The sequence below is a fragment of the Bufo bufo genome, chromosome 5 (genome assembly GCF_905171765.1).
Source record: "Bufo bufo chromosome 5, aBufBuf1.1, whole genome shotgun sequence".
NCBI lineage: Eukaryota > Metazoa > Chordata > Amphibia > Anura > Bufonidae > Bufo > Bufo bufo.
Window position 1 is genome coordinate 513417826 of NC_053393.1, and position 17488 is coordinate 513435313.

Here is a 17488-nt window from a genome sequence, read left to right on the forward strand (position 1 = left end):
GAGATAGGAATTTGGGGTTTTCATGAGCTGTATGCCAAAATCATCAATATTAAAACAAGAAAAGGCTTGAACTACTTCAGTTGTGTGTAATGAATCTAAAATATATGAAAGTCTAATGTTTATCAGTACATTACAGAAAATAATGAACTTTATCACAATATGCTAATTTGAGAAGGACCTGTATGTCAGCTGAATCCACCAATTTCAGCAGAGCAGGACAACCATCAAATGTGTATGGGAGCCTCCTGGTTCTTCTCCGACAGCTGGTGTTGGAGAAGATAAGGATCAAGCAGTTAGATTTCAAAGGAGTCTGGCAGTGGCTTCTTCCCCATACCGCCTGGTGAGAACACATTTTCTTGGCCGAGGTAAGCAGGTATGTGCATAAGGGCATCAGTGATAGCTGTAGGTTGTACTACAGTTGCACCGGGTATTGAACTTTCGATACCCAATCAATACTTTTGTACCCGGATCAATACGATACAGGGATTTGCTATTTTCCCAAACTACCACCCTCGGCGCGCACCGTGTTCTCTTCAGCCGGCAGAGTGGAGAAGGAGAGAGTCCCTCCCTCCCTACTGTGACGAGGCTGCCGCTGGCCACCAGTGAAAAGAGAGGGGGACTGTGAAGCGGCCACTGGCCACCAATGAAGATAATACTGAAGAGGGGTTACTGTTAACACTGCGCCACCAAAGATATAATTAACCCTTAACTAGAAATGTAGGCTTTGGGTGCCGGCTGTATCACACAACCGGCACCCGGCCTCAATGACAGGGATCTCGCCGAACCGTGCCAATTAACCCCTCAGGTGCAGCACCCACGGCCTACATTTGTATTTAAGGGTTAATGTTTGCATTGGTGGCGCAATGTATTAGGGCTTGTTCACACGACCGTGCCATGTTTTGCGGTCCGCAAATTGCGGATACGCAAAACACTGATGCCGCCCTTGTGCCTTCCGCAATTTGCGGAATGGAACAGGAGGCAAATTATAGAAATGCTTATTCTTGTCCACAAAACGGACAAGAATAGGACATGCCTCATAATTTTTGCAGGGCCACGGAACGGAGCAACGGATGCGGACAGCACACGGAGTGCTGTCCGCATCTTTTGCGGCCCCATTGAAGTGAATGGGTCGGCACACGAGCCGCAAAAAATGCAGCTCGGATGCGGACCAAAACCACGGTCATGTGAACAAGCCCTTAGGATAATGTTAATTATTTTCATTGGTGGCCAAGTGGGCACACGGTTCCCCCTCCCCCACTGGGTGGAAGTGGCAGCTTCCAATCGGAGCCCTAGCAGTGAAATCGTGGGGATCCGATCGGTTAGCATGGCAGCCAGGACGCTACTGAAGCCACCTATGGCTGCCATGGTAAGCTCCCTGCTGCCGTGTGCACAAAGCAGCAGGGACAGTGTAAAATTAAGGGATTAAAAGATCACAGGTTCTAGCCCCTTAGGGGGCTAATAGTTATTAAATAGAAAGTACAAAAATAAAAAGTTGCAAAAAAAAACTAAATATTAAAATTTTAAATGACTTCCTTTCCCAATTTTACATATAAAAATATATAACAATAAAAAAAATAAACATATTAGGTATCGCCTCGTCCATAAAAGTCTGAACTATTAAAAAATAGCTCATATGCGCTGAACGCTGTAACAGAAAAAAAAAAAACGCATGATTTGTAATTTTTTTGTCACCTTGTCCCCCCCAAAAAATAGGATACGACTGTTCTATTATGGGCCAGAAGTTCCATAAAATGCAGAATGCAAACAGCTTTTTTGGTGTTTAATTTTTCTTTGGCGTGGTATCGAATGGTATAGGGTATCGCAATACTTTTTTATGGTATCGAAATCGAATCAAAATTTTGGTATCGTGCAGGGACGTGCACAGACATTTTGAAGGGCAGCGGCTTAAGTTTAAAAAAAAAAAAAAAAAAAAAAAAAAAAGGCCACTTGTCATAATTTCAAAAAATGTTTGTACCACGAAGCTTACTTTTCTAGAAGTCCTACCTTGTTCTCCATGAATTTTTTGATACTGTAATTGTAAACACGACAGAATCCACAAATAAAACTTTTTGGGTTTCACCGTACATATTATGGTAAAATGATGTCGTTACAAGACTCTACAGACTCTAATATGCAAAGAGGCAAAGCACTACAACCCCCAGTATGCAAAGGCACAACGCACTACAACCACAAGTATGCAAAGGGACAAAGCACTACAACTATTGTTCCTTTGCATACTTGTTTTGTTCCTGGACTTTAAATTATATACAATATATTACCAGGACGGGCACTGAGAGCAGACAGGCACTAAAGGAACTTAGGCAGCAGACGGAGTCACACAGGCCGGCGCCTGCTCCCCTGCATTAATCCCGCTGGGGAGGGGGGGTCACGTGACGTGGCAGACGTGCGTCACGCACGTCCGCTACCCAGGCAGCTCCTGCGCTAGCCTTAAAGGACCCTGTCACCCTGACCCTGCACTGGTGAGTGGGCGGACTGGTGAATAAATTGCGCTGCCGCTGGCGGGATGGAGGGGGGGGGGGGCGCATGTGGACTCGCGGCCCGCTTGTAGTGGGTCAGCTTGGGCAGGGCCGTCTTTAATATCGATTGGACCCTGGGCGAGAATTTACTTAGGCCCCCTGGATCTCGCCTTCACACACCCTAGCATGCAATCACGCCCTCCACCACAACATACACACAAAAAAAAATCCACACACCTGGTAGAGTACAGTGAATTACTGTAAATACTTCCAGTTCTGAAGACTCCAGCGGCTCAGGATCAGTGCTTTGGGCAGTGGGCACTGCTCTGCAGTTCAGGAAGGAGACCGTGGCTCGGCTCACCCTAGCGTTACAGTGCACCCCAGCACCCCACAGTATGCAGTATAGCACTCTATAGTATATAGCACTCACAGTATGCAGTACAGCACCCCAGTGTATGCAATACATCGTATAACACCTCACAGTATAGCACGCCACAGTATACAGTAGAGCACTCGCGGTATAGCACTGCACAATATACAGTAGAGCAGTATATTACTCCACAATATACAGTAGAGCAGTATAGCACCCAGTATACAGCACCCCACAGCATACAGTAGAGCAGTATAGCACCCAGTATACAGCACCCCACAGTATACAGTAGAGCAGTATATTACTCCACAATATACAGTAGAGCAGTATATTACTCCACAATATACAGTAGAGCAGTATAGCACCCAGTATACAGCACCCCACAGCATACAGTAGAGCAGTATAGCACCCAGTATACAGCACCCCACAGTATACAGTAGAGCAGTATAGCACCCAGTATATATAAATGTATATATATGGGCATAATATACGTAGTATACCTATTAGTCTTTTCTCTACTGATTCTCACTGTTTGGTAATGGTGCAGGTTGACGTACCATCCATAGTGATGACCCATCACTTCCCGCTATGATTATCTCACTTTACCTATTTATTTATTTTATGTACTTATACAACGCTACTATATTCCGCAGCACTTTACAGACATTAGCATCCAACTGTCCCCAATGGGGCTCACAATCTAAGGTACCTATTAAAACTCAATCTGCAATATACCTTTAAATCATTTTTATTTTCCAAGCTACAGTAACCAGAAGGAATCTGCCTTTACAATAGTTTCATAATCATAAACCATCATGATAAAATTAGCAGATATAGAATCTCATTACCTTCACCCTGAGGTTTCATGACCTGATGAAGGCTATCTATTAGGTTATGTTACATATTGTTCTTCTTGGGAATGGAGTAGATTATTGAGTCTGGTATTATTTTAGATGGATCACAGTTATTATAATTACTTCCCAGTCATAATACTCACATGAAGGCCACGTGTAATTACTATAATTATCTTAATGGGTACAAATGAGGTCTTTCAGATGAGGCAATGGTTCTATTCTAGGCTTGGGTCTATCTTAGAAAATAGCAAATTTTTCCAGCTTGAAAGTATGTGGAGCATATTTGCTGTGAAAATGGATCACATTAGACACAACTGAATCAATGCAATAGGTCGGAAATGTGTCTTGTATTCAGCTATATACGAAAGATATGGAACCTCTTAAAGCTGGCCATACACTTTACATTAATGTAGACCAGATCTGCCAATTTCTCCAAGACAGGCTGTCCATCTAAGGCTAAGGCGTTTTAGCTTTCCGTTTGTGAGATCCGTTCAGGGCTCTCACAAGTGGTCCAAAACGGATCAGTTTTGCCCTAATGCATTCTAAATGGGAAAGGATCCGCTCAGAAAGCATCAGTTTGCCTCCGTTCCGTCTCCATTCCGCTTGCAGCGTTTTGGTGTCCGTCTGACAAAACTAAGCCAAACGGATCCGCCCTGCACACAATGTAAGTCAATGGGGACAGATCCGTTTTCTCTGACACAATCTGGCACAATAGAAAACGGATCCGTCCTCCATTGACTTTCAATGGTGTTCAAGACTATGGCTATGGTACAGATAATACAATGACGGATCCGCACCAAACACGAGTGTGAAAGTCGCCTAATGTGTACAGGGACCTCCTGACTTTTTTTTTTTACCGTTGGCAGATGTCAGTAAAGAAGGGTCGGTATGTTTGAATTCAACATACCAGATCCTTTAGTTCTCAGGGGAGATAAGCTGCCACCTGAGAAGTCTGGCACCAGCTTATGGACCCTATACACATTATTATGCACCAGGCTTGTATGTACAGTACATAGGGGTGGTTGAGAGATAAACCTGTTGGCTAAATGTATGGCCACCCTAAAAGAGTTATGCCACCATACATGTTACTTTAATATAATTCAGCATGAAAAACAAGTTACTTTAGTAATTTACTTTCTCTTACAAAAGACATGCTAGTTGTGAGCTATTCTTTTCACTTCACTATAAAGGTGCCCCATGAGTTGTAGTAAGAAGAGGAATGCAGCAGAAAGGACATACCCCCTGAGCTGCCATCTTGAAATAAATCTGGCAGAGCAATGAATGAGGAGATCTCTGGATCCATGTGAAGTACGGAGTTGGTTCTGGCTTTGTTACAGACTGTCGTGTCCAATACTATAATGGCTGATGATCAGTCATGGTATAACCCCTTTATGGCATAAGCTCACATTTATGCAAACAGCATTTCTGTACTATAGAAGGATAACTAATCTTATGCAGTGGGGTTGCCATTGCCACCTACTTGATTTCCACTGATCAAGATCCATGCTTCTCTTCTTCCAGGTCAATAATGCAGCCGTTGTGCTCATGTCCCCGGTAGTGGTTGTCATTTGCCAAGGAACCTGTTTTAGAAATAACTCAGTTAACACTGTGTGGGCATGAAGTTCAGTATTTTCTCATTTTATTTTGCTGCACAGAAAGAATACAGGAAAGAATTCGAAACAGAAATCAAGGGAAAGGGAATGCAAGTGGGTGCTGATATTCCTGAGTTACAGCATTTTAAGAGGGTCTCTGAATTGGTGAGCCAGGTTGGTACAAGAAGATATTGCTTTCCCGGGACAACTATAGTAGATGAATAAAGACAGTAGATTTGGGGTTGATTTAATCCTCCTAAGTCTTTGGTGAACAATGGCCCCATGAGGTGTGCACCATTAAGGAATATGATGAGAGGAGGAGAAGGGGAAAAGTCAAGTATGTGACTACAACAACATGTAACCTTTATAGACTTTTATTAGAGGAACATTAAACACAGAAAATGCATAAATGTCTCTTATTAAAATGAAAACTGAGAAATATATAAAGAGATCTTCTCTGTGTGTCTCAGTAGATCAGCGAACTTCTGTTTTCAAGTTTGGCGTAAAAGGTTCGGGTTATCTAAGAATTCCGTTATGGATTCCGCTACCACGGACCAGAAGTTATGGTTCGCTCAATAATAATCACCCCTTCCTCCTCCTCACTGTCTTGTATCTGCCTCCACCTTCTGTCCTGTCTGTAGTAGAACTAAAGGTTAAGCCTCACCCCTCAGTCAGTCTCCAACCCAAAAAGGACTGTTTGTGTTTGGATCATTCGGGAAATGCTGCAGCCTGACAGTGAGGACATCTATATTTCTTGTTTACCTTTACCATTCCTTTCAAGTGTCACGTTTCTTTGTGCTTGTGGTGGGGTCAAAAATGACAGACTGACAGATTTTGAGGGTTAAAGGTCCAAAAGTTCAAGCAACTTTTCTTTTCCATCCAACACAAGATTGTGGCATTCAAGTTTATTGGTCACTTTTAAGCATCCATATGTATGTGACAGAAAATAAATCACCTTTCCCATCTGGGCGCTAACTATAGAGAAGGTACTAAGTACTTCAAATCCAACACAGGAGGGATCAGGCTTTGCACAGCCACCACAGGTCATGCATCTTTCAGGCACTGACTCAGCCCTGCCTATATCCTCAGTGCAGTAAGCTGAGTAGCTACACTTGGGTTGCCTCAGGCTAGGAGAAAGTTTTGTACGGGAAGGGAGAGAATGGCATGTCCCACTACCAACACCTACATGCCATTCCAAAAAAAAATGCAGCCCATAAGACACTTTAAAGCAGGCATGCTCAACCTGCGGCCCTCCAGCTGTTGTAAAACTACTACTCCCACAATGCCCTGCTGTAGGCTGAAAGCTGTAGGCTGTTTGAGCATGCTGGGAGTTGTAGTTTTGCAACAGCTGGAGGGCCGCAGGTTGAGCATGCCTGATTTAAAGAAACATGCCTCAAAAAATTATGCTTGGCTGAAACCAGTGTTCTAGATTCTTTCAACCTCACCCATCTGAGCATTCTGGGTGTTATATACACCCCCTCCAGTACTTTCCCATACACAGTGTTTAGTGTTCTTTTAAATTGGTATGGAAAGTGAGATAAGTACTACAAGAACAAAGTATATTTGACCAACTACTTTATAGTAAGACTTAGCAGTGTATTATTATGTATCATCAGCATTGTTATGAGTGTGACTATTATGCACATGATATGTAGCACTTGCAGTTCTTTGACATGTTTAAAGGGGTGTTCCCATCTTAGACATTGATGTCAGATAGGTGCAGGTCCTACTTTTTGGACCTGCTCCTTTCTCCATGGGGCTCCTGAAGTGAAGGAAAGCACCTCGCACTCTATTCACTGCTATGGATGTTCCGAAAATAGTTAAGCAAGGGCACTTGTATAGCGGTGAATGAGGGATGATTGCGCCTGATCGGCTGCTCACCTTTTGCTTTGCACAGGGCCCATTCTGGATATAAGTGTGGGACCCACACCTATCTGACATCGATGGCATATCCTAGCAATGTGCCATCAATGTCTGAGATAGGAACACCCCTTTAAGCAGGGAATACACAGCATCAGCATTTATTTCTAAGTCCGATCACCAGGCTTTTATTCTGAATAGTTATTACTAGAAGTAACCTAATAAGCTGCTCACATGTAACTTCAGGATTTTTATCTTAAAGGGGTTATCCAACACCTATAATGCCCCCCAAAATGCCCAGGCACCTCATACAGGTTATACTTACCCTGGCACCCGCGTCACTCCTGATGCCCGCACGGCCGTCGCTGCATCTCCCCGTTGCGCGGATCAAAATATCAGGCGCTGGGGGGGATCGGGGTGCGGGTGTGGCAGCCAGTAGCAGGCCGTGACGGGAACCAGCCTCCATAGTGTCACCCGCGATGCTAGGGAGGCTCTTCCCCTTCGCGGTCTGCTATTAGCTGCCAGATGTTTTGATCCGCGTGAAGGGGAGATGCATTGGCGCCCATGAGTGCATCAGGAGGGATGCGGGTGCCGGGGAGCGGGGTAAGTATTACCTGTATGAGGTGCCCAGGCATATTAAACATACAATATTCTGGAAAGAAAGAGAAGAACGAACGCCCTGCAATTCAGACAAATGGAATTTTACTTGTACTCCTTTAATTTGAGCACGTTTTTCTTTACTTTGCAGAAAGGATATAAGAAAGATCTAGAAACTGAGATAAAAGGAAAAGGAATGCAGGTCGGCCCTGACACCCCGGAGCTGCAGAGAGCTAAGAGAGCTTCCGAGATTGCAAGTCAGGTATAAACTACTCCTGTAAGATCAGCCAGATGATTGTTGTTTCAGTGTGTATGATACATTTGTTTCATTCAGACCTGGATTGATTTCTGGGATACCTGGCTTTTGGGTATATTTTTAAGGAAAAGGACATTATAGTATTTCAAGAAGATCCATTTACTACGCTGATGAGCCTGATCGAGGCTGAAACCGCTGTCCATTTTTCCTAAAACCCGAACAGGAAGCCAGCCAGGTGTTATCTCTTAGCAAATGTGATGTCAAACGTCACAAAATACTCTGCACCTTCACATGATTTGTAGAAGAACAGAAAGATCTAGAAACATAGATTAAAGGGAAAGGAATGCTTCTGTGATAAATAATCTACAGCAGCTAATATGCACGGCACAGCTATGAGATCAGCCGGCTGATGATCAATTCTCGAAATATCCAAAGACCTACTAATTGGGGACAGTGTGATGCTAATGTCTGTAAAGATCTGCGGAATATAGTAGTGCTATATAAGTGCGTAAAATAAAATAAATGAATATGTAGACAGTACAGCACACAATATCTGACTTTATACTATACATTTGTATCTTTCAGGTCAGGTGATTTCTGATAAGTAAATTCATAATTGTAAGTTAAGTATATTTTTAAAAGGGTCATGCACCTTTGGGAATGTTTTTGGCAAGCCCCCCTCCCTCTTTGGCACACTTGCAATGGGAAGCATGCTTCTTTTACCGGCCTCAGCTTCTCCGCTCTGCTCCCAGGATGTAAACTTCCGTTTTGATGCCCCTGCAGCCAATCGCTGGTCACAGAGGTGACCTGCTCCCCTTGTGTCACGTATCCATTTGACATGATGTAAGGGGAGGCGGTTACTGCTGAGGCCAGTAATTGGCTACAGCGAACGGAAGCTTAGATCCTGGGACCCGAGCGGAGAAGCCATGGTCGGGAAGAGAAGGAGCTGAGAGCCATCACCAGGAAGCAGGTAAGTATGCTTCTCTTCGCAGGTCTTCCCAGGAAGAGGGTTGTGCTATAAACCCCCCAATGGTGCACAACCCCTTAAAGGGCTTATTCACATGGGCACAAGTCCTCCAAAAAGAGTGAACAAAAGAAAGTGCTACATGCAAGCACACACTTACCCCATTATAGTCAATGTGATGTGCTCGGCTCCGTCAGTTTCAGTTATGTGCCGGATCTGATGGTTCTGCTATTTTCGTGGTTCTGCTCCTCTAGTGCACCAGACTAGCACTAATGTGCACTGATGTGATCATATCGCAATAAAAAGGATAGTATTTCAATACGATCCATTTACTGCATGATGAGCCCTGTAAGAAGGTACAAGGAATCGTCGGGGATGATAGGTACGTCTCACCGAGGTTCCTTGCCTCGGTGGAGTAAGAGCTGGTTTTTATGTGTCAGCAGCAGTTGCTGTTTGACACCTTGGTACTTAGCATGACTGTAATAGCTGATCCGGGACAGCTCTTACTGGGAGTAGTCAAAGTGCTGGGTGGGTGACTACTCCCCACGTTCCAGGCTGGGTTTTGCCAGACATAAAAAACAGCCAGCACTTCCAGGTGGGGAAGATTACCTCCGTCTGACAGTGGAGCTCAGGAGGTCTGTGTGCTTGGATCTTAGGCCTGTGCTGGGCTGGAGAGCGGAGACCCGTGTGTCAGGGGAACAGGCCGCCTAAAGCCTGTATTTGAACTTTCTGAGGCAGAACTGCCACCAAGGTGACTTTTGTTTTATTAACTTGCCTTTGGGTGTGAAGTAACAGCAACACTGCAAAAGTGAACTTGTGTTTTGCCTCTGTACTGCGCCCGCTTATCCTAACTACCAGAGTGAATCCCCACAGCACCTACTAGACTGAAACTTTTTCTAATCCAGTGCAGATTAGTACAGCAGGAAAACCTTTCTGCAAATTGAAACACTATTAGGATTTTTATTTTGTTGGTTGTTTTTCATTCCGATTTTTTTGTATTTTTTTTTCTATTACAGAAAAAGTACAAAGATGAAGCTGAAAGACTGAGATCTACGTATTCTATTGTCGCAGATACCCCCGAAATAGAAAGGGTGAAGAATGCTCAAAAATCCATAAGTTCTGTGAGTACAGCGGTGGTCGGATGCCAAAGAGTATTATTTGTTTTATTCCACTGTGTAGAAGGATGACCATAAATTGTTACCCCCTCTATGGCTACATAGAGGGAGTCTCAATGACCAAGACTGGTGACTCTTACCCCAGTCTTAGTAAAGGAGATAGTTGGAGCGATTTGTACCAAATGTATTAAAGGGTCACTGATTTAACTTTTCTGCCATAGTGACCTATGAAAGGTGTTGAGCAATAGCGGAGGCAGCATATCCGGACAAAAAAAATCCCTTTATTGGGAACTGCTTACATGTAAAAACGTGGTTACAGGAAAATTGCTATATTTCGGCTATGACATAGCCTTTGTCAAGCATACAGTGATCCCCAATTACCCCTGCTTAAAAAGTAGAAGCCTTATAAACTATGTTACTATCTATCTCTCTAATATCTATCTATTTATCTCTCTAATAGCTATCTATTTATCTCTCTATCTATTATCTATCATCTATATATCTATGCATCTATTTTCTATCTATCTAAAAGCTGGTTGAGGAGGAGGCAGGGCTCCAAGCGAGCGCTGCTTCCTGTTCATTACACTACACGTCGTCTTCCCACTAGCGGTGGTGCAGTGTAATTACATGTACTCGCTCTTAGTAGTTGTCATTACACTGCACTTCCGAGATGACCGGCAGTGTAATGAACAAGAAGAAGTGTTCGCGTGGAGCTCCGCCACCTCTTCAAACAGCTGATCAGCAGGGGTGCCGGGAGTCGGACCCCCATCGATCCGATATTGATGACCTATCTTAAGGGTAGGTCATTAATACAAAAAGGCTGCACCACCCCTTTAATGTATTATGGCAGTTGTATAGAGCCATAGAGGCACATGAGCCCTCTACTATACCCTCTGAATTCACACGGAGGTTATTTATTTATATTTTTTGTACAAAAGAATAAAAATTATGTCCCCATCATATTCCCTATTTACAGAAGTATTCTCCAAAAGAAGCAATGCTCCATACATGTAGGTCTGTACACACAGAATGGACAGTCTATATGGCCGCATGGTTAGGCCATGCGGATACATATAAATTTTTCAAAACCATGGTAAAACACAGTGCTAAAAAAAACTGTCACGGATGTTGTAGGGGAGAACACCAAAAGACAACAAGAAGGAAGGGAAAAGACACTAGGCCTCACCGCTAGGAGAAGGAAAAGGGTCACCACCTATAAAACCCTGCTCCTGGCCCTAACTCCTATCCGTATGGGCACCTCTCGATGGTAGAGATGCCCATACACAGGAACCTAGAATACCCTGGTGGCCCTCAGACACCCTAATATTAATGACAGGGCAGAGACAACCCGCTCCTTCCCTGGTGAAGGAACCAGCATCTCGCTGAGACCTAGTAAACAACAAAGGTGGGGGGAATACAAAACACAACAAGCGGAACACTTAACTTCTGAGGCTGATGGATGATGGACGAACAGGACTTCACCATGAACCACACTCCAGCTCTTCCAAAAACCAAATGAAGCTATCCAGAGGAAGGAGTGATGGGTAAAGTCAGACTAAATAGGGGGAGGTGAAGGTCACATGATCCACACCTGAACAGGGGGTGTGGACATACCAGCAACACACAGACAAAGTGAAACCAAAAGAGGCTGTCAGATAACTTATGTGCAGATATTCTTTCCGACCTTCTCAAACCTGTCACCGGCGTGACAGTACCCCCCCTTCTACGGGTGACCTCCGGGCACCCAGGACCGACCTTATCAGGATGAGCTTTGTGGAATGCTCTCACCAGCCGGGTAGCATTAACATCGGTCGCTGGAACCCACATCCTCTCCTCTGGTCCATACCCTCTCCAATGAACGAGATACTGGAGGGATCTCCGGAGAACTCGGGAGTCCACAATCCTGCTTATCTGAAATTCTAAATTGCCGTCCACCATGACAGGAGCGGGAGGCAAGCAGGACGGTTCAACAGGTTCAACACATTTCTTTAACAACGATTTATGAAATACGTTGTGGATTTTCAATGCCTGAGGAAGTTCAAGACGGAAGGCTACAGGGTTAACAATGGCAGTGATCCTATATGGACCAATAAATCTTGGTCCCAACTTCCAAGAAGGTACCTTAAGTTTAATGTTTCTTGTAGACAGCCACACAGAATCACCCACTCTCAGGTCCGGACCACTCATACGTCTCCTGTCAGCCGCACGCTTATACCTGTTGCCCATCTATTCCAGGTTATTTTGGATTTTCCGCCAAATAGAAGACAAAGAAGAGGAAAATCATTCCTCCTCAGGAATGCCGGAATTATGAGCACCAGAAAATGTACCAAACTGTGGATTGAACCCATATGCCCCAAAAAACGCAGACTTATCAGTGGATTCCTGTCTACGGTTATTTATAGCAAACTCAGCTAATGACAAAAATGAAGACCACTGTCCCTGATTCTCTGAAACAAAACATCTCAAGTAAGTCTCCAGATTCTGATTAGTGCGCTCAGTCTGTCCATTCGACTGAGGATGAAAAGCCGAAGAGAAGGACAATTGTACACCCAGACGAGTACAGAACGCTCTCCAGAATCTGGAAGCAAACTGAGTCCCTCTATCAGACACCACATCAGAGGGAATGCCATGTAGTTTCACGATGTTGTCGACAAACACCTGCGCAAGAGTTTTAGCATTAGGTAGACTAGGTAATGCAATAAAGTGTGCCATTTTACTAAAACGATCGACAACCACCAGAATCACGGTCTTTCCCGAAGCATTCGGTAAATCCGTGATAAAATCCATGGACAAATGGGTCCAAGGTCTGGACGGGATGGGCAATGGAAGCAGAGATCCGGAAGGCCGAGTATGTGTCACATTAGCACGTGCACAGGTACCACAGGCTGACACATAGTTTTCAATACACTTACGCAACCCCGGCCACCAGAATCTGCGAGAGATGAGATCGACAGTCGATCTGCTCCCAGGGTGCCCAGCAAGCACCGTACAGTGATGTTCCTCGAACACCTTGTGACGTAATTCGGAGGGAACAAACAATTTCCCCTGAGGACAAGAGTCCGGAGCATCCTCCTGTGCCTCCAACACCTTGGCCTCGAGATCAGGATAAATAGCGGATATAACTACCCCTTCAGATAAAATGGGACTAGGGTCATTAGATTCACCCCCCCAGGAAAGCTACGTGACAAAGCATCCGCCTTCACGTTCTTAACCCCCAGGGCGATAAGTGACGATGAAGTTAAATCTGGTGAAAAACAATGACCATCTGACCTGCCTTGGGTTCAGTCGCTTAGCCGACTCCAATTAGGCCAGGTTCTTGTGATCCGTAATTACCGTAATAGGATGAATTGCTCCTTCCAACCAATGCCGCCATTTCTCGAACGCCAACTTAATGGCCAGCAATTCCCTATTCCCCACATCATAATTCCTTTCAGCAGTCGAGAGTTTTTTAGAAAAAAATGCACATGGGCGCCATTTACTGGGTGAAGGACCCTGCGACAATATTGCTCCTACCCCAACCTCAGACGCGTCAACCTCAACAATAAATGGCTGAGACACGTCCGGTTGCACCAGAATAGGGGCCGAAGCAATACATTCTTTCACAGCAGAAAAGGCCTGCAATGCCGCATTAGACCAGATAGAAATATCAGCACCCTTCCTAGTCATGTCTGTTAAAGGTTTAACCACCGATGAATAGTTCAAGATATATTTACCGTAGTAGTTGGTAAACCCCAAAAACGCTTTCAGATTTTCGGCCCCCTGGATCCCGCCGTTCCCCCCCCCCCCCGCACTTTGCTGTACTTGCTATACAGCAGCACTTACCTGTCACGTCCAGGGCCTCCAGGTGACGTCTCCTCTCTGTCATCATCTTCTCTGTAGATCTTCTCTCTCATCATCTTCTCCACTCGGGCTGGACAACTTCTCTCAGCCGCCTCGTCTCTGCAGAGTGTGACACACAGACATCTTAGCTTCCTCACATTCTATCATTATCCCCCAACTGGAGTCCCCACAGTGTTATCCTGCTGCTTGCTGTGCCCCTCCCCCCCAGGGGTGTAGCTATAGGGGGTGCAGAGGTAGCAGTCGCTACCGGGCCCAGGAGCATGAAGGGGCCCAAAGACCCTTGTGCCACATAAGACACACAAAGCACTGAGGGAAGGGGGGCCCAAGCTGAACTCTTGCACCGGGGCCCATGAGCCTTTAGTTACGCCCCTGCCCCCCCCCCCCCAATATCCCCAAATACTATCCTGAAGAAACATTACTGCCCCCCATAGTAATAATGCTCCTCATAGTCTCACCAATAGTAATTCCCTTCTAAAATGCCCTCTTTAGTAACACTGCCCCAACCGTGATAATGCTCCTCAACAATGTCCCCATTATTAGAAGAGCCCTCCCATATTAATAATACCCTCACAGAGCCCCCCAGTAGAAATAAGGCCCCCTATTGTTCCCCCAGTGGTAATAAAGCTCCCTACAGACCCCTCAGTAGTAATAAGGCCCCCATAGTGCGCTTAGTAGAAATAAGGCGGATCTATAAGACCCACCTATAGAGCCCCCAGTAGTAATAAGACCGCCTATAATGTCCCCTGGATCTGCAGTGCCCCCTGCAGTTATAATCCTCCCTCCACCATACAGTCCCATGTAAATAACATCACCTCCTCCCCAGCCGCCTCCAACGCACAATCCCATGTAAACATAACCCCCTAAGGCTACTTTCACACTTGCGTTCGTGCGGATCTGTCCTGTACTTGTACAGGACGGATCCGCACCGATAATACAAACGAATGCATCCGTTCAGGACCGATTCATTTGTATTATATTTGAATTTCTAAGTCCCAATACGGATCCGTCCTGACTTACATTGAAAGTCAATGGGGGACGGATCCGTTTACAATTGCACCATTTTGTGTCAATGCAAAGGGATCCGTCCCCATTTACTTACATTGTAAGTCAGGACGGATCCGTTTGGCTCCGCAAGGCCATGCGGACACAAAGACGCTGCTTGCAGCATTTTGGGGTCCGCCTCCAAAACGGAACGGGGGGCCGTACGGAGCCGAACGAATGCATTCTGAATGGATCCGCATCCATTCAGAATGCATTGGGGTTAAACTGATGCATTTGGGGCTGCTTGTGAGAGCCTTGAAACGGATCTCACAAGCGGATCCCCAAACGCAAGTGTGAACGTAGCCTAAACATTAAGTCCCATGTACATAAATATCATTCCCCCCACCATCCACTTTCAATATACAGTCCCATGTAAATAACTTCACTCCCTCCCCAGCCACCTCAAGCACACAGTTCCATGTCAATAGCATCCCTCCCTTCAGCCCTAACATACAGTACAGACCAAAAGTTTGGACACACCTTCTCATTCAAAGAGTTTTCTTTATTTTCATGACTATGAAAATTGTAGATTCACACTGAAGGCATCAAAACTATGAATTAACACATGTGGAATTATATACATAACAAACAAGTGTGGAACAACTGAAAATATGTCATATTCTAGGTTCTTCAAAGTAGCCACCTTTTGCTTTGATTACTGCTTTGCACACTCTTGGCATTCTCTTGATGAGCTTCAAGAGGTAGTCCCCTGAAATGGTTTTCACTTCACAGGTGTGCCCTGTCAGGTTTAATAAGTGGGATTTCTTGCCTTATAAATGGGGTTGGGACCATCAGTTGCGTTGAGGAGAAGTCAGGTGGATACACAGCTGATAGTCCTACTGAATAGACTGTTAGAATTGGTATTATGGCAAGAAAAAAGCAGCTAAGTAAAGAAAAACGCGTGGCCATCATTACTTTAAGAAATTAAGGTCAGTCAGTCAGCCGAAAAATTGGGAAAACTTTGAAAGTAAGGGCTATTTGACCATGAAGGAGAGTGATGGGGTGCTGCGCCAGATGACCTGGCCTCCACAGTCACCAGACCCGAACCCAATTGAGATGGTTTGGGGTGAGCTGGACCGCAGAGTAAAGGCAAAAGGGCCAACAAGTGCTAAGCATCTCTGGGAACTCCTTCAAGACTGTTGGAAGACCATTTCAGGGGACTACCTCTTGAAGCTCATCAAGAGAATGCCAAGAGTGTGCAAAGCAGTAATCAAAGCAAAAGGTTGCTACTTTGAAGAACCTAAAATATGACATATTTTCAGTTTTTTCACACTTGTTTGTTATGTATATAATTCCACATGTGTTAATTCATAGTTTTGATGCCTTCATAGTCATGAAAATAAAGAAAACTCTTTGAATGAGAAGGTGTGTCCAAACTTTTGGTCTGTACTGTACATCCTAGTTAAATAACTACAACTCCCAGCATTGCTCTGCCTCTCCCTTAACTTACCTCTCCTCATGTACAGACATCACCATTAGGCTTCTTCTCCTCTTCACTCCGGTCAAATCCTGCACTGGTCACATGATGGTGACATCATCCAGGTCATCCTATCACAGCCTGTTTTGCTGATCACATGACCTGTGATGTCACCACAGGTCCTTCACCTCTTCCCAGTGTATTAGATTCAATTGTATTGCCGTTCTGTGTACGGCAATACAGTTGTATCTAGCAGGCAGGCAGGACATTCGGGGCATGGGACAAAACATCCGGGGCCCAGGCCCCGAATGTTTTAACCTAGCGACGCCCCTGGCACTAGTGAATGGGAGTCGGGAAACGGAGCTCCCTTGGGCCCCCAGGAGCAACTGGGCCCGGGGCAGCTGCCCCTTTTGCTCTGCGGCAAAGACGGCCCTGGATGAGAGCAGATAACCCAGAAATTGCACTTCCTGTACAGCAAATACACACTTTTCCATCTTAGCATACAACTTATTCTCTCTTAGGATCTGTAACACCTGTCTCACATGATCCTGATGAGTCTCCATATTAGGCAAATAAATTAGTTTGTCATCAAGATATACAACGACAAACCTCCCCACCAGATGATGAAAGATGTCATTGACAAAGTGTTGAAAAACCGCAGGAGCATTGGTTAACCCAAAGGGCATGACCAGGTTTTCAAAATGACCCTCAGGGGTATTAAATGCGGTCTTCCACTCATCCCCCTCCTTGATCCTTACCAGATTATATGCCCCCCTGAGATCCAATTTAGAGAACACCTTGGCACCGACAATCTGACTAAACAAATCCGGAATCAAAGGAATGGGGGAAGGATCACGGACGGTAATACGATTGAGCTCACGGAAGTCCAGACATGGTCTCAGGGTTCCATCCTTTTTCTTTACAAAGAAAAATCCAGCAGCCACTGGGGACTTGGATGGTCTAATATTTGCTAAGACTTGCCAAACTCTCGGTTATATATTCTCGCATAGCCTTTCTTTCGGGTTCCGAAAGATTATACAACCGAGATTTGGGCAATTTAGCTCCGGGAATAAGATTGACGGGACAGTCATACTCCCAGTGTGGA

The 17488-nt window shown here is 45.0% G+C and overlaps 1 protein-coding gene across 7 annotated transcripts in view; it reads left to right on the top strand.

The window, feature by feature from the left end:
- The window catches only part of NEBL (nebulette), a 277903-nt gene that overhangs the window by 236097 nt on the left and 24318 nt on the right, over positions 1-17488 (top strand). For 4 of the 7 annotated variants that reach the window (XM_040434438.1, XM_040434443.1, XM_040434441.1 and 1 more), the window contains 2 exons: positions 5357-5467; positions 9987-10091. The exons of 2 other annotated variants lie outside the window; for them this stretch is intronic. In XM_040434438.1, coding sequence (XP_040290372.1) covers positions 5357-5467; positions 9987-10091 — 216 coding nt within the window. Of the gene's footprint in view, positions 1-5356; positions 5468-7901; positions 8013-9986; positions 10092-17488 lie in introns of all 7 variants that reach the window. One more of the 7 variants, XM_040434439.1, reaches the window with a different exon arrangement.